This window comes from Sinocyclocheilus grahami, unplaced genomic scaffold (assembly GCF_001515645.1).
Source record: "Sinocyclocheilus grahami isolate Dianchi unplaced genomic scaffold, SAMN03320097.WGS_v1.1 scaffold233.1, whole genome shotgun sequence".
Taxonomy (NCBI): domain Eukaryota; kingdom Metazoa; phylum Chordata; class Actinopteri; order Cypriniformes; family Cyprinidae; genus Sinocyclocheilus; species Sinocyclocheilus grahami.
In genome coordinates, this window is record NW_015505412.1 from 1,791,157 (window position 1) to 1,809,526 (window position 18,370).

General features: G+C 36.4%; 1 protein-coding gene across 1 annotated transcript in view; it reads left to right on the top strand.

The window, feature by feature from the left end:
* The first annotated feature begins 1,311 nt into the window (after nucleotides 1-1,311).
* Nucleotides 1,312-18,370, top strand: part of LOC107597565 (serine/threonine-protein phosphatase 2A regulatory subunit B'' subunit beta-like) — an 18,504-nt gene continuing 1,445 nt past the window's right edge. Inside the window, exons 1-12 of the mRNA XM_016288695.1 lie at nucleotides 1,312-1,386; nucleotides 1,976-2,373; nucleotides 11,838-12,026; nucleotides 12,539-12,642; nucleotides 13,298-13,400; nucleotides 14,285-14,359; nucleotides 15,003-15,024; nucleotides 15,288-15,336; nucleotides 15,453-15,545; nucleotides 15,796-15,971; nucleotides 16,129-16,247; nucleotides 16,340-16,446. Coding sequence (XP_016144181.1) covers nucleotides 2,026-2,373; nucleotides 11,838-12,026; nucleotides 12,539-12,642; nucleotides 13,298-13,400; nucleotides 14,285-14,359; nucleotides 15,003-15,024; nucleotides 15,288-15,336; nucleotides 15,453-15,545; nucleotides 15,796-15,971; nucleotides 16,129-16,247; nucleotides 16,340-16,446 — 1,385 coding nt within the window. The 5' untranslated portion in view covers nucleotides 1,312-1,386; nucleotides 1,976-2,025. The remainder of the gene's footprint in view (nucleotides 1,387-1,975; nucleotides 2,374-11,837; nucleotides 12,027-12,538; nucleotides 12,643-13,297; nucleotides 13,401-14,284; nucleotides 14,360-15,002; nucleotides 15,025-15,287; nucleotides 15,337-15,452; nucleotides 15,546-15,795; nucleotides 15,972-16,128; nucleotides 16,248-16,339; nucleotides 16,447-18,370) is intronic.

Sequence of the window (18,370 nt, forward strand, 5' to 3'; positions counted from 1 at the left end):
TCAGTGTGCTCGTTCATTCATTGTTTATACAGACACAATGTATTTTCCGAAAAGTAAAAATATAAAGACAGGGGCAATTAGAACATAACTAAAAGATTGTGTTTGTCTACTATCAAAAAGTTGATTTTTTGAGCAATACAAGTTCCCTCCATACTGTACCGTTAACATCAATATAGCATGAGAAAATCTCCATGGATTTTCAAAGGCATAAGCGTCGTTCCCTTTTCCCATTGTGATCTCAAATAAAGAATTCAAACATCTGAGAGCAATTGAAGAGTCTTGTGAAATCCATTCTTCCCACCAAGCATTGATTTATTATGTGAATTACAAATCTAAATGTTTTTTTAATAAAGAGGGCGTCCTTTTGTGCTTTTATTAAAAATCATGAGGTACAGGGTGGAATAACTTTTTAAGGATTTCAGACTGCTGTGGATCATATGTTTTTTTGTGTTTCCTTTAGCATGATGTTATTACAGTTGTAGTCTAGTTTAAACAATTTATATACAGCAATGGTTGCAAGAAAATCATTACATGAACAAAACATTTCTTTCTGTTAGGTACAATGCCTAATGTGGTATTATTGTAAATTTCAGGGACATTGCAGGGGGCTCCATTACAATTTTTTCATCAGTCTAATATTGTGATCATTAGAATTAGTACTTTTTTCGGGACACCGCACTAACGCAGTTGTCAAAACCAATTTCCACTGCACTTCCAGACCTTTTTGTTCAAGGTCACATGTAAATAATAATCTATTCTTAAACAGAATATGTCTACATTTTAAATGAAAGAAGTAAAGCAAGTGAAAGAATTAAAATACTTAGTTTTCTAAATAATAATTACTTCTGGGGTAGTAGCCTACATCAGATGAAAAAAAAACAAATGTTCTAGTTGTGGTTGTTTTGTGAGCAAAATCCAAATTCTGTCCAAGAACGTAGATTAAGTCATTGTGTTTGAACAATAATATTTTTCCCTCATATAAAAATCTTTCACTTGCTGAAGATGGTGATGATGGAAAAACATTGCATTGGAATGCTGAGTAATACTCCTCCAGTAACTGTTTTTTTTACCTTACGACAGAAATCTTTCCTTTCAAACAGTGATTCTTTTGGAGTCGAGCGAGATCAGAAAACGTTCGCTTCATCCAGTGACTCTCATTATTCAACTCTCTAATCCATTCAAACGGTAACTCAAACAGTTGTTCTTGCGAATCGGCTCGATTGATTCCTTTTAACGAACCGCTTCAAACGAACGAGTCGTTCGCGCATGAACTCTGCTCTCGCGATATAAACGTTCCCGGTTACCTGAGGAAACGAGAGTTTGATTCAAAGTGTACCCATTTTTTGAATGAACGATAACAGCCAAAATTCATCGTAATAACAGAAGGTAGAGTAATGCCAAACAGTTACCTTTAATTCTGTGGACTTTAGCGATTAAAAATACGTTTCTTTGTCTACGTTATGGAATACTGGCGGTGTTTATGTAATTATTTACCCGTACTGTTCGCTGTGGAAGTGTATGCTGCGTGTAGTCCGCTAGCAACAGCAACAAACCATCTTATTTCTGTCACAGTTTAGCTTTCCTTTGGTTTATGTGTGGAATTGTGAGAAAAATAAAGTGAATTTAAATAAGAAGACATTTTCGCTGTTCTCTAGTTTCGTCCTCCGCGGTGGGATGTTTAGAAACCAGTTTACGTCGCAATACCATAGTTACTGCAGTTATTAATATTGTAAAATGCGAAATCCGTAAACCTTTCTACCATCGTGTTCAATTTCTGTTATTTATGACAAAAGAAGCTAATACCAAGTTAACACAGTTTTTCAGTACTAACAATGAAAATGACTAATGTTTTGGTAGGACCTAAATTACTCATATTTGTAATAATTTTTGTAAAGATTAAGTTAATAGGGCTTAGTGCGTGTTTCAAACATCTAAATTTGAGGATTTTGACTGTCCTTTCTGATTTATTCTTCAGGTTCTTTTTATCTTTTTGGGAGGATCTTGGCTGCATGAAGCAAACCACAAATGGCATCACCACAAACGCTTCAGCCTGTCCTGAAGATGAAGGTCGACGAGCTCTTCCTCTTTTGGTTGAGTGAGCCGAGTACTCAGGCAATGCTAAAAGACTACCTCAACAAAATCAAGAATGGAGAAGGAATAGAGCTAAGTCATGCTGATTTCAAGGGCACAAGCACTTTGGTATTAACAGAAAACAACAACATTGCCTCAAAGATTAATGCGACCGAGAGAATGACTGTGGCCCTTGGTGCCCCGTGCAGCCCTCCTTCAGCCACCCTGCCATCTGCGAGTGGCAGCAATAATAGAGCAGGAGTGAATGCGAGGGCCCTGCGACGCTCTGTCAGCACTAAGAAGGTAAAGCATCTGTGCTCAGCACTCTCTTTACAGTGCAGCATGACCCCAGTTCTGTCACCTTGCAGACTTTTATATCCAGGCCTGATTATCAGAGTTTAATGCTTGTTTTTCACCTGTGCTTCTAAGGTAAAAAATGTGGGAGTGCAATCAAAATTGGTGAAATAATAAAATTGTCCCTTAATAAAGGTATACAAGAAGACGTTTACAAGCAAAATTAAGTATAAAAAGTACCATTTTAAAATACTTCTGCCTCAAACTGTATTTAATAATTATGTAAATAATTATTATGTTTTGTTTGTCATGTAATGGATGGAACCAGCTTTTTTACTTTGAATGTGCAGCACTTACATTTAGTTAATTAAATCAAAGCCTTTTAAAGTTTATAATCTATCTGTTTATCAAGACCTCTTAAAATAAGACGTTTATTATGTCATTTAAAACACTTAAGACTTTTTACAATCTTAAATTTAATAAGTGATCATTCTCTACTTTTTAAACGACCTGCAGGTTTTTTTTTTAATTCATACACATGCTCCTAAATACATACTACATTTTGCACACAATCTATTTTGAGTTGCAAATGCATGTGAAAAGCTAACACTGTCGAGCGCTGCTTAGTCTAAAGAAATGTTATGTTTACTTTCATATAAGGCAATCTCAAATCCATTAATCCCTCATATCACACTAAAACAACCAATTTTTGTTGATATTAACAACCTAGTTCATATTTCATGTGGTAAAAAGCTTTTGCCAAATGTGTTTCTACATGTTAATATGGAAACCGCTCATTTTAAAGTGGTTTTCTAGCACAGCTTGTTAGAAAATGTCAAGGAATGTTCTCATGATGGTCCTACACATTTATTAACAGCCATTTTACCACAAAGAGAGGGTTAAACTACTTTTTCCCAGTTTAGCCACAAGAGGATGCTGAATGGCTTTTGCAGCTCCTGGTCAGTGCATGTAGGGCTCCTGCTCTGGTCAGATGAGCTCTGTGAACCCTGCGTGTCTTTTGTGTAAAGAAATCCTCTTCATGTGTGGCCAGAGGTGGGTGAATCTCTATGCTGTCAATCCCTGGAATGGTAATGACTCTGTCATCATGCGCTGTCCAGCGATGCTGGTGGACTTTGCTGCTGAGGTTTCAGAGCCTATAAATTGGATTATGCAGGGACATCTGTAATTAAAGCAGTGCCTCCATGATACTTCCTGCTGTCAGTATCAGATCAATGTGTCATTAAATTCACACATATCTTATTGGACCAACAGGAGGAAGCTGATATCAAGAAGGCTTATTCATAAGTAACATTGATGCACCTGTGGAAATTAAAAAGATTGAGATAAAATTAGCTTTTGATGTGAAATGCAAGAAGTCCCTGTAATTTGGACACCGCACAACAGAGGACATTTTCTCTTTGAAAAGTCTTATTTCAGTCACGTGCAAAATTTGTTTAAAACTTGAGGAAAGATAATATCGCAAAATGTGAGAAGCAGGAACTGCAAACTTTTTCTTTAAGTATGACAAATAAAGTTGCATTTTGAGGAAAGACATCTGTTTGCAGTGAATGTAAATCATGAGTAGAGACATTATCTGACCAGTGTGATACTTTGTGAAATGTTAAGCAGATGTGTCTAGGCTTTGATTTCTATGTCCAGTTATTCGCAAATGCTTTGGTGATCCTACGTGCTGATGGAACAACTGTTGGGTATTTTGTTTTTTGGCATGATACAATCAACATGTGCCCACAACTTGTCACAATGTATTACAGATATTTTGATCCCATATGTTCTATTTTAAGAGGCTAAAGGAATTCCAGAATACAAATACATTCTCCAAAGTATTAGTTAAAAATTCAATTAATGTCATGCTGATGCTCGTCGGAACAACTGTTCCAACTCTGACACAGGACCCCGATAAAGATAGACTTGGTTCCACTGTGCAGGAATTAACTACTGGGAATTTGGCTTACCCTTCATAGGCAGTTTACATATTTGTCCATGGTGTAATACAGTATGCATAAATTCAGTCAGATGCTGTTAATGGTCAGAATAATTGGGTGTCTGTCATCCCTGACTCCCGGTTGCAAGGTGAGAGGTCATTAAGGCATGTTACTTGGAAAAATATAAGCTAATTGAAGAAATAACTTTTATGTTATGTATATTAATGTCTAAGGTGGAGAACTTGCCTACATAGTGTGATATTTTTTCATAAATTAAATTTTTTCATTTCTAAGTTTTAATATTCAACATTTAATATACAGGGGGTACGGAAAGTATTCAGACCCCCTTACATTTTTCACTCTTTGTTATATTTTAGCCATTTGCTAAAATCATTTAAGTTCATTTTTTTTCCTCATTAATGTACACACAGCACCCCATATTGACAGAAAAACACAGAATTGTTGACATTTTTGCAGATTTATTAAAAAAGAAAAACTTAAATATCACATGGTCCTAAGTATCTGTGAACACTAAAGAGTCAGTTTAGTCAAAGTAAAAACACTATGCTTTCTGCATGTACCATCCCTACAGTTTAGTATCTTCCCTTTAAAGTGTGGGTAATTAAAAGGATCCATTTTGCCAGAAGTGTTCGTTCTAATCAAGTTGTGTATTAGGAATTAGCGTTTTGTGCTCTCTGAAGCACATTTCTGCCTCTTTTTGGTTCTTCCCCCTTTCATTGTTTAAATGATATGCAGTTACAAGGGGAGTTTGACATTTAGCTTTTATTTGAAAGTTTGGTTTGACTTTTGATAGGAGTTTATAATTCTTACAGCCTCCTATCAGAACAGTTATCACATAGTGTTTATATTTTTCTCCCCTCCAGCACCTGAATTGTAGCATGTTTGTTAGTGCTCCTCACTTTTGCCTTGCTGGTCATCCTCTCTTCAACCACTTGGCTTTACTGACTGGACACAGAGCTTTGTTTGGAAATTGGCACTGTCTGCGCGGACAGCTGCCACCTCTTGTTCAGGCAGATCTTTTTCTCGTTCTGTTAGTACCAGCTTACTCTGACAGTGGGGAGTTGTTTTACGTATAGCACAAACACCGAGTCAAATGGAAAGGAAAGTGCTGGTAGGAGAAAACTTTCCAATAGACCCAGATGACAAACAAAAATATTGACATGGTCACCAGCAAGTTTACTTTGGCCCTTTTGTTGTTTTTCCCTGTTTATTAATGGACTGATGAGCAAAGACTTCAAAAGCAGTTAGTGAGAAAATTGGGCTTATCAAATGTGTGCAGTATCCTGCCATTGGACAACAACAGGAACTGTTTCTACAGGAATGAGTGGAAGAATGTGGACTTGATGATCTGACATCTAAAAATACTTATTTAAGCCAGGCAGGGCTTTATTTTTGCACCACTTTGTTTGTTAGATGCTCTGGCTCCAAGCCTTCGGTGCATATTCACTCACTTTTCTGGCAGATCAGTTGTCACTAAAGTCTGCTTTTATTAATCCAATTAGTTTTCAAAGCAATAATGGGCATAAGAAAGGTTTTCAGATGCACAACACCCAGCCTCAGAGGTTGAGTTTCTTTAGATCAACACAGTTATAGAGAATTGATGTAATTGCAGTCAGTCTGGGAGCGGAAGGACTGAAGACATTTGTTTCTTAGGGTTGCCTAAACGGAGTATGTTGGGTCTTTTATTAGTTCTCAACTGCTTCACCCATCATTCTTTGAATTCAATACTTCTGCGCTGTGCTACTAACTAAGACTTGTCATCTATAATAAGCCACGGAATGGCTGGAAGCTGTAGCCTTGGAAAGCAAAATAAACAAAACATAGGCAGTAATACATGTGTAGTTTTTTTTTCACCTTTCAAGGAGGGCCAATTCAGGCTTTGTGCAGTTTTGCTATAAAGAAATTAAGTTGACCATGGCTATATAGATGGTTAAAAGATTAATGAATTTATTCAACCATTTTTTTTATATTGTTTTGCATTAAACAGCAATTTAGAGCTTATGAACGACAAGTTACGACATGCTATATATAACATGAAAACTGGTGTCTTCCCCTTTGTGTTAATTGAGTGCTGTGTGGGACTGGTGCAAATTCCTTAATAAAAGTTCAACTACTCAGTAATAGCGTTTTTCCTAGAAACAACTACCTTTGTCGGTAGCATACATGGTAGGGATGTGCATCTCCATAACTGAGTCCGATGCAATACGCATCTCGATGCATAGCCAACAATACAATACATTAAATATACATGTGAAGCAGCTACTGATGCGATATGATTCACCCCTATTACGATGCAGTGCGATCAGATTTTGATTCGACACAGTGCGGTTCAATGCAATGGAAAAAAAATGTGATGCTATACAATTCAGCATGGTACAGACAGATAGATTGCTTTTATTTCTTTGGTTTAAACAGCCATGTTAATCTATACGCTATGTGACTCTCAGGACACACCTTGGTCTCCGTAGTGTTGTGATACGTTATATTCATGTAGCAGCAGTGGTGATGAGAGAATGCGCTTGAGAAACTGTTTAGAGAGGAGAAATCAGTCTACATATAAAATATTGGTCACAAATTATTGACAACTTTCTAAATAATGAAAGTATAGTGCATCTACCAATAATTATAAATAAATCTGTTTTTACAGATGCAAATATGTTAGAAATGATGCATTGCGATACAAATGCCAACTTGTATCCGATGCACACTTTTTTTAAATTGAAGCATTGCATCATTAAATTTTACTTACCATCCCTAATACATGTTGATCCAAATGTCTTAGGTTGGCTAATTACTGATGTTGGTTTATTAATAATTATAAAATTGATTACATTATTAAGTATCTAAACATGTGGTGCTTTTTGAGTTTGGCACAATAGGTAGCCTAGACACAGCATTATACAGTGAATATTGTTTTGAGATGTTTTAATTCCCCTATATTGATTTCGAACAGGCCCATGCTTAGTGGTCTGAGCTCTGCACTATTCCTCTAATATCCTGCATCTCCATCACCCCATGCGGATGATTGGTTAATGTTGCATGTTTCAGATGCAAAATGCATCATATAAATAATCCTATCAAATAAAATAAAAAACTAAATGATGATTGAATTTAAATTTTGGGGGATCTTCTTTTTAATAGCTGATTAATCTTCAGTTTGCTTTTGTAGATTTGAAGTATGTTGATCTATTAGAAAGTTGCATCCTATTGCAGTTAACCTGTGTTGTTCTTAGTAGCTGCTGTATCTCCTGGATACAGAATCACAGGGTTCCAAGTGAGCAGGTTTGTGTCTTTACATAACCTCTATGAGAGCAGTGGAATGCACAGTGAAAAGGGCAGATCCACACCCCCTCCGACTGTCACCCTCCCCCTCCACCGCTCACACAATCACCCTCGTCCTATCTCCCCAGTGACTTTTCAGGACAGAACTGTATGACCTCTGCCAGCCACTATTGGATGTATGGAGCAACAGGCAGGGCTGTGATTCAGGCTACTGCAAGGCTGAAGCGAGCAGCTGCCATTCACGTTTAAGAGAGCTGGTGCTCTGATAAAGACAGGCAGAGGAGTGTCCTGTGGTGGGACAGTCACTGAGCAAGATTATCCTGACCCCGGAGTGCGTACTGTCTGCCACACTGGCTCCATTAGCCGACAGGAGCATGAGAACGAAGGAGATCTCTTTACGGCAGGACCCTGATCTGAGGAAGGAGCTGGCACTGCTGGCACGCGGCTGCGACTTTGTGCTACCCTCTCGCTTTAAGAAGAGGCTCAAAGCCTTCCAGCAAGGGCAGGCAGGTTGTCTTATATGTTCTGTGTGAAGCCATCAGACTGATCTTGTTTGCTTAATGCTATTGCTGTCAGTCTCAGTGGGGATGTGATGTTAGGGCTGGGCGGTATATCGAGTTTGTACGATATATCGATGTTTTCTTTATAAGCAATATATACCGTTTATATCGATATACAGTAGTTTGATTCGAGCGCATCTGAAAATATAGCGGAGGACACCGACTGAGCTGCTGCGGAGAAAGTGCATAATCCAGTTTGTTCTAAACACGTGACAAGCTGCATATTAAGGCCTTTAAAAACTGGTAAGACATAGTATAGTTTCGTTTCGCATATTAGTTTAAGCGGCTCGGCCCGTCGTATGCTCTGCCTCTGACTGAAAGACTGCGTGTGCCGCTGACAGAGACACTAGGCTATTTGCGCTGTTTAATGTGTTTGAGATGTGCTGTCTTCCTGAATGCATAACTTGCATTTCACAGGTATATTCGCCATCTGTAAATGTTAGAAAGTCATGGAAATATTTCCATTTTGCTGTCAGGGGTGCATGAGCCTTCTGCTTTGCGATTCTCCGCTAAACTTCACACAGACTTAAGTGAACGATCGCCACCGCGTGCATGCACCCCAAACAGACGAAGCTCGATTAAATAGGAGCTCAATAATTCTGACTAAAATATAAATTTCACTGAAATATTTGTAGTTGGACAATAAATGTGACATGTAGAATTTTAAACCTACAAGTAAGTCTATTTTTATGATAGCACTGACTGTAAAGTGACTAACGGGGTAATCAAAATAGCCTAACACAACTCTGTGCTTTTGTTCTTATTTATTTTCATATTTAGCTTAGTGAATTTAACTTCCACTTTAAAAGCCTTATTTTTGTTTTTAGATTGCAATGTTAGAATGAAACATGATTTTAACCCTTTTTTGCACATGATATAATGGCTTACATGGTTACATTCACTTTATTTGTTTTCGTAGCCTTTAATATGGATTGTTTTGTTGGACAACATTAAGCAGTAAGTGATATATATTAAATACTGATTTTTTTTTTATCCAAATACAAAAATGAAAATACCAAGATATATATCGCAAATCGGCCAAAAAATACAGAGAGATGATTTTTTGCCCATATCGCCCAGCCATAGGTAGCGTCCATTAGATGTGTGATTATAGGTATGCCATTGTAGGGTTTTTTATTTATTTATTTTTTTAAATAACTGAGCGGCTAGAGGATTATCGGCGGTTTTAAGAGCATCCAAATGTTTAGCGTTGAGCAGGAGGCTCTGTCTGCCCTGTGCTGGAGTTGATGATGGTCATTCCCTTTTATAGACATGGCTGACACTGACTGGGGAAGGCAAGATTAAACGCATTCATCTCTCACAGTGGGTTAGACTGAGCAGAATTCCCTGCATGCCACTTCAGAGAAAGACTTTCCAAATGCATTAGGCTTCCAAACTTCCATGCAGGGTCCTAAAAGTTAGTGTATTTGAAAGCAAATTCTTAGCTGCTTTTTGTGCTGTTATTGATGAGTAGCAGTGGACTACTACTAGACATACGTTATGGATGTCTCTAGAATGAGATGAGGTAGTAAAATAGCTAATCTATCACAAGAGACTGAAGCAATAAGTAAATTGTCAAAAAAAAATTTGACATGTAAACAGTTCCTGAAGCTGTTGTTTACTGAGAGGGGATACGGCTGTCCATGTGATGTCTTATTACTGCATAAAATACAGCTACACAGTTAATGACAATTGAATTTTCAGTATGGCCTTGTGTGATTTATAAAACTACAAAAGCGGTATTCTTTTTGTAAATTAATGATTCTACATGTTATCTAGCTATATTGTACTGTTTTTTTGTTTTTGTTTGTTTTTTCAATTGCGTCATTGTGTAGTTGAAAATAATTTAATTACATGGTCTTGTAATGAATTTTGCTATTTTTAAAATGTTATGAAAAATCTTGGAGCTGGTTTGTTTTGTTCCTGGCTTAGAAATATTTACTGAAGAAGTTTTTTGAAATGCCAGTTGGAGAAAATAATTGTGAAAAATGTTGGAAACCAAGGCTGCTAAATAATTGGGCATTCACTGTTGCTTTCTATAATATGAAATGCGTTTGTTTATACATTTCATGTCATGTTTTGCCATGCTGAGTTAATGAAATAAATTAAATGTAATGTAATGTGAAGGCTACATTCGAGTTTTGTGGACTAAGAGGTTAATAATGGGTTTGGAATAAATGGCATATTAAAACTGGAATCACAAATGGGATCTTTCTTTTTTTTATGCCAGAATGAAGTATGACAGTGAAGGTTATGAATATCTGCTTCCATATCACAGTAACCAAATATTTGCCACCTAAAATATTTACATCTCTCAGGATAGCACGGCAGCACAGAAGGTTAGGTTGGCTGGAGCCTACATGTTCATGTGATTGTCTAATACAGAAAAGCCAAATGGTTTTGTTCAGTGTAATGTTGCTTATTCTAGAGAGTGGGCTTTGATGGAGTTTTTTTCCCTTGTTTGGAAGTTCTAGGGGGTCAAGATCTTCACAGCTGCAGCCTGACACTCAAATAGTTGAGGTTTTAAGTTACTGTGGGAAGCTGAGCCTTTGTAAAATCAGTAATAAGAGGAATTTAACCACAAGTGTTAAAAAAATTTGGGCATGAAGGACGTTTTGTCATTTGATTAAGCAATCATACTGTTGTTGTGCACAATTGTCATGTTTTCTCAAAATCCCCACCAATGTTTTAAAATTTTGCTCTTCATAGAGTTTTCATCCACCCAACTCTGGGTCATAAAGCCTGCCAATTTCAAGGTTTTTATTTTATTTTATTTTTTTTATATTTTTTTGGGTTCTTGAACGTTTGAGGCAAGGTTTTGTCAAGTCAACATCAACATTTGTCTCTGATTGTTCCTCTTCTTTTTATAAACTCTTTATAAATGCTTTAAATTGATTATTTTGTTTAGTCAGTGTTACTATATACTTGATTGTCGAATGTATAACCAGTCCAATAGTTTATTTCTGATGTTGTTTACCATACCAAGTTAATCTGTTTCCAACAGTAATGTTTGCAAGACTGAACCTGCAGTCCATCACAAGTTGTTATCAGTTTTGTAACAGTTTAAAACTGTTCTTTTTATAACATGATAGCAAATAGATTTGACACAAGGACAACAGCTTTGCACTGGTAATCACACTGTGGAGAGATTCCTGTTTAACTTCATCCAGACTCAGCCAAAAGTCATAGTTGTTTATATGTACATTATGTATTAGACCTTTTTTCTGTCAAAAGGTGGAAGAGTTTTTTTGTTTTGTTTTTTTGTTTGTTTGTTTTTTGTTTTTTGTATGTTTTAAGGAAATGTAACAAAGCTCAAGGAAAACAAATTTAAAATGCTAAACGAAAAGGTCTTACCCTTATTTTGTATTTAGTTGTCATGAATGAGTCACAAGTCATGTTTCAAACCATTATCCACGTAAAATTTTCTTATCCTTCATGTCATCACATGGAATAAAAATCCTAAAAAATATTGCAAGCCTTCTCCTTAAAGTCATCCACAAGGGTGTGCGTCTGTCAAAAAAATTTTAAACTGTGTTTTACGCACTCTGAGGCGACTTAATTAAGCCATCACTGTGAAATGCTGATTGAGGTGAAATTTTCAGAGCAACCGTATATCTCTCCCACGATGAGTCTTGTGGCTAATAGTTATTATTTCTGTCTTTTTCAGCAAGCGCAGGCTAAGAAAGAGGAGCCTGTTACACCAGCTTTAAGTGAAAGCATTCCAAAGTTCTACTTCCCTCGAGGACAGCCCCAGGCCAATATCAACATAGACAATCTGATTTCCAAGATAGAAAAAACATTTTCTCAATTTCCTGATGAAAGAGTCACTTTAAAAGACATGGGGCTGGTCGCCAAGGTAAGTGTGGTTTGTAACGTGCCACCTTTATCCGTTCATCAAATTGTTCTTTTTGTGTAACTAACGTATAACTGTTTACAAGTTTGAAGGTTTTACTTTTCCTGTAGCCAGTGGAAAAATATCACCACTGTTTATATGTTGAATTACTTATTCTGAATAGAACCCGTCTAGGTAAACGACGGGATTCAGGAATTTAAACAAAATGATTTATAAACATAATCATTGCTAATTAGCCCCATTTATAGTTTCTACAGCACATGTGAAAGATGTAGTCATAATGTCCAAGCACTTAACAGAAACCTCTGATTGAGCTCAATTGCCCGTTTATGAGAGAAAGGTTATAGTCTTGCATTTTATTTTTGAACTCTACTGTAACATTCAAATCTCAAAACTTTGCGGTCTGTTTGGCGCTTATTGTTGGCATTTTGAAATTCATTACGTCTTGATCTATTTTGTCATCCTGACATTGCAGTAACAATCTATTTCTGTGTGACACTTTTGTCTCCCTGCAGGCCTGCGAGTGCCCACTCTATTGGAAAGCTCCATTGTTCCATGCTGCCGGAGGAGACAGGAGGGGATATGTGTCCGTTCACAAGTTTGTGGCAATGTGGCGAAAGTAAGACAATAGTTCTCTTAACAGTGCCCTCTCATATTAATATCGGCAGGGGTCAATGGCTGCACATGGTGCTTTTTAACAAGTGTGTGAATGTCCTCTTATCAAGAGCTGAAGTACAGTGAGCTCTATGTGTACGATTTTGGTGATATTATTATTTTGTACAATGATACTGCTGTTTATTTTAGGTGTCCCTGCATTGCTTTGTGATTTCTTTATTTTTTTATTTTTGTCTGTGGCTGTCTTGTCAAAAACTCATTCAAGTTTTTAACTGAGGGGATGTGAAAATTCTGCAGAGAGCCGTGATATACACTACAATTTCCTTAAAATATAATTTAATGAAAAAAACACATAGCTATATGATATACCTTCTATATCATTAATGTACCACATCTAGGAAAACATTTACGTTCATATTTTTAATGAGATTAGTGTTTGGCTGGGTGGGCGGTCTATGAATCTGTAAAGGTTGAAAACTCTTGTTTTAAATCATTATTCTTCCATCATTGCATGTCAACTGGCTGAGCGTGAATTCTGGAGCCTCATTTGTAGATTCCAATAATCCAAAGACATATATTTGAAGTGAAGGGTTTTGGAGACCATATTGCTCGTTGAAAGGGTGAGAGGGAGCCTGAAACCATCTGTTTCCTCCCCACAGAGTGCTTCAGACCTGTCATGATGACACATCCAAATTTCTTCACCTTCTGGCCAAGCCTGGCTGCAATTATTTGGAACAAGAGGACTTTATTCCATTCCTGCAGGTACAGAGTTCTGGAATAGAGACCTACCACTGAGAACACAGACACACACAGGTCAAAATGCACCGAGCATTGATGATTTTAGCATTATATTATTTGCTCTCATTCCTTTTTTTATGTACTTGCAAAATTCCAAATGTGACGCTTAACGTTATGAAATAATTGTGTGCAGAAGTGCGTTCTTTGAGTTCAGTGATGGACATGTCATTTATATTCACTGGCAGGATTGGCCGTGCACACTAGAGGAGATGTATTCTGGCGTCCGCACTTTAATTTGTATTGTGCAGCTTTAGCAATTGCTTTGACCGTTTTGATGAATGAAAAAAGTATTGTTATGGAGTAGATTGGCCTGTTCCCGTCTGCTCCTTTACAGCAGTGATTTATGTGTTTTTCTACTGTTTAATTTCACATGGGGAAGGGTCAAAGAGTCCCGCACCTCCCCCCAAAATAAGTTGTCGTAATTTATCGCCTTTTACGCATATATACCTGTATTTGACTATGAAACATGCATGAGTAAAATCTTTGTTTCTCTGCTGAAGAATGCACTAGATGGGAAAGCCAGCAGGCCATATGTATGCAGAGAGTGAGACTGGCTGAAACTGATGCACAAGCTAAAAACTGGACTTGGCCTTAAAATCACCCCTTTGTTCTTAGAAGTTTAATACCTTTAACATTTCCACACATCTTGTACCAACGCATTAGCCTCTGCAAGTGGACAGACTAAAATGATTCGCCTTTTCTCTGTAATCTAATCCAGAGCCTCTTTGCACACAAATGGATTTAACATTGCTGTTTTTTTCTTCTCTTGTAAGCCGTGTCAGTTATTATATGCTGACTTTAATGTTATATTGGTGTGTGAATCATTTCTATACCTTTTTTTTTTTAAGGATGTGGTGGATTCACATACAGGTCTGGCATTTCTAAAGGAGGCTTCAGACTTTCACTCACGCTACATTACCACTGTAAGGAATACTTCCAGTTGTGTATTTTTCTAGCAATTCAAATGTTTTTTGTATATTAAGCATGGATTTGCACCATTAACTAAAACCTCAAATAACCTGAACAGACGTTGTGTATATACACTGTTATATTTTTGGTGCACCATAAGTCTGGACGTTTAATTTCACATGGGGAAGGGTCAAAGAGTCCCGCACCTCCCCCCAAAATAAGTTGTCGTAATTTATCGCCTTTTACGCATATATACCAGTATTTGACTATGAAACATGCATGAGTAAAATCTTTGTTTCTCTGCTGAAGAATGCACTAGATGGAAAAGCCAGCAGGCCATATGTATGCAGAGAGTGAGACTGGCTGAAACTGATGCACAAGCTAAAAACTGGACTTGGCCTTAAAATCACCCCTTTGTTCTTAGAAGTTTAATACCTTTAACATTTCCACACATCTTGTACCAACGCATTAGCCTCTGCAAGTGGACAGACTAAAATGATTCGCCTTTTCTCTGTAATCTAATCCAGAGCCTCTTTGCACACAAATGGATTTAACATTGCTGTTTTTTTCTTCTCTTGTAAGCCGTGTCAGTTATTATATGCTGACTTTAATGTTATATTGGTGTGTGAATCATTTCTATACCTTTTTTTTTTTAAGGATGTGGTGGATTCACATACAGGTCTGGCATTTCTAAAGGAGGCTTCAGACTTTCACTCACGCTACATTACCACTGTAAGGAATACTTCCAGTTGTGTATTTTTCTAGTAATTCAAATGTTTTTTGTATATTAAGCATGGATTTGCACCATTAACTAAAACCTCAAATAACCTGAACAGACGTTGTGTATATACACTGTTATATTTTTGGTGCACCATAAGTCTGGACATTTTACAGATCAGCACTGTCTTGGTGCTTTTTCTGCCATTCTGCTCTCTTTGACAGCCATATCCCACCGAATGATTGAGAGATTATTCTCAGGAGCTGTAACCAGGTACCATCTCTCATTTTTCAGACATTCTTTTGTTTCTCTCCAATTTTTGAAAGCTTGCGTGTCGCATTATTATAGATTTTGTGAGTGCTGTGGTTAAATTATACTCTGATGCTCAGGGACAGAAAGGTTCACAAAGAGGTTCACAAACTGAGCTACACTGACTTCGTATGGTTCCTCATATCTGAGGAGGACAAAAAGACTGAGACCAGGTAACTGAAATTACCTCTTTCTTTATTGCTTTTTTCCCCCCAAAATGATAGGACTGCAACTATCCGCTTTCTTGATAATTAATCAATTCTTTCTTTGATTAATCTGATAAAACAATTTCCCCAAAAAATGGAACATTAAATATATGTGAAAATTCAAGGCTATAAAAACAAAATTAAACCAACTTTGAATGAATATCATTTTAGTTACATTTACAGTATTATTTACATAATCTGCTTGTTGATTGTGTAGCATAGAGTACTGGTTTCGCTGTATGGATCTGGATGGGGATGGAGTTCTGTCCATGTATGAGCTGGAGTACTTCTACCAGGAGCAGTCTCAGAAGCTTGAGGCCATGGCCATTGAACCACTGCCTTTCGAGGACAGCCTGTGCCAAATGTTAGATATGGTTAAGCCAGAAATCCCAGGTATTGTTTGAAATGATGAATAACTTAATGTGTTGGATTGAATTTCCTAGACTTTGCATGCTCATCTGTCATCATTCTGAAGTAGTCACACATCCTAGCTAAAGTGAGCAAAACCATAAGATTACTTATGACGTGTTTGCTTTATATTTTTTGCCAGGAAAAATCACTCTCAGGGACTTGAAGAGATGTAAACTTTCCCATATTTTCTTTGACACCTTCTTCAACGTTGAGAAGTACCTAGACCACGAACAGAGGGATCCCTTACTGGCTGCAAGGGTAAAGAATAACATGATTTATATAATTGTATGGTTGTTTTGGTCACTTTGATGATTTAATACTATTGCTGTTCTGCATTTGTAAATTTATAGGATGCTGAGACAATGGGACAGGAGATTTCTGACTGGGAGAAATATGCTGCAGAGGAGTATGATAACTTGGTAGCTGAGGAAACTGCAAACGAGCCGTACAACGATTGGTAAGACTGCGTTTCTCACAGTTGAACTGCCCACAGACCAAAATATTATCACTGTGCAGCATCATAGATGAGCTAACAACGCTGAACTTCAGCTGCGAGCAGCCTCTAAACTGTACAGGACATCACCTCATGCAGCAGTTTTAATAACATCAGTCCACGTTCGTCATTTGCTGCATTGTCACTGCACTAAATCAGTGATCAGAGGGCTGATGAGGTATTATGTGACGCTTTTAGGATCAGCACAGACTTCTAATGACAGGATGAGTAGAGTTTAAACGGGTATGACGCTGTAGGTGCGGGGGGTTGAGGTAGGGCTGGACGATATGGCCAAAATTTATATCACGATATATTTCTTAATTTCGGTCGATACGATATAATTCCGATATCGATATGAACACTATTTATCTGAAATAGAAATCTTTTGTAACATTATAAATGCCTTTATCATCATTTTAAGCATCCTTGCTAAATAAAATTATTAATTTCTATAATTTCTTTCCCCAAAAATGTATAAAAATTATACTGAATGGAATAGTGTATAATGTTACAAAAGCTTTTTATTTCAGATAAATGCTGATCTTTGGATCTTTCTATTAATCAAAGAATCCTGGAGAAAAAAAAATTTACTCAACTGTTTTAAGTATTGATAATCAGCAAATCGGGATATTAGAATGATTTCTGAAGGATCATGTGACACTGAAGACTGGAGTAATGATGCTGAAAATGTAGCTATGTATGATCACAGGAATAAATTACATTTTAAAATCTATTCAAAATAGAAAGCAATTTTAAATAGTAAAATTTTGAAATATTTTTACTGTTTTTGCTGTACTTTGGATCAAATAAATTCAGCCTTGTTGAGCAGAAGAGAATTCTTAAAAATCTTACTGTTCAAAAACTTTTGACTGGTAGTGTAGGCTGATTATTCTTATAGATTGAAACAAATGTGCTTCAGCCAGAAAAAAAGGGTATGAAAAGTGCTCCGAGTCGCTGCAGAAAACAAAAAAAATCGAACAATAAGAAATGCTGGAAATGTTACTGGAGACCAAGGTTATTATAATTTAGCATTTTTTAATTCGTTTTATTTTAATACCATTTTCAAATTTGCAATAAAATTTTGTTTAGTTTTTATTGGTTTCATTAATAATTTTGTTAGTTTTAGTTTAGTTTTTATTTTTTGAACACATTTCTATTTAGTTTTTATATAGTTTAGCTTCTTAAATAGTAAAAATATTTCAACATTTTACTGTTTTTGCTGTACTTTGGATCAAATAAATTCAGCCTTGTTGAGCAGAAGAGAATTCTTAAAAATCTTACTGTTCAAAAACTTTTGACTGGTAGTGTAGGCTGATTATTCTTATAGATTGAAACAAATGTGCTTCAGCCAGAAAAAAGGGTATGAAAAGTGCTCCGAGTCGCTGCAGAAAACAAAAAAAAATCGAACAATAAGAAATGCTGGAAATGTTGCTGGAGACCAAGGTTATTATAGTTTAGTATTTTTAAATTCGTTTTATTTTAATACCATTTTCAAATTTGCAATAAAATTTAGTTTTTATTGGTTTCATTAATAATTTTGTTAGTTTTAGTTTAGTTTTAATTTTTTGAACACATTTCTATTTAGTTTTTATATAGTTTAGTTTCAGTTTTAGTAATTAAAGTTTATTAGATTTAACAGATCACTTCCAGAGCGCAGGCCAAAGAAAGACTTAAGCTAATTTAACCTTAGTGATGCAAACGTCTAGCGACACCAAATTAAAGCATGCTGAGATTGATTAGATGGTAAAAGTATACAAATACACATCAAAATTAAGCAGTCATGCATTTTTAAATCTACACAAGTTGCGCTTACATTATGAATGATAAATGTGTGTTGTGATAGTTAATTTGAAAATAAATGTAGCTAATTTCTTTATATTATAGCCTA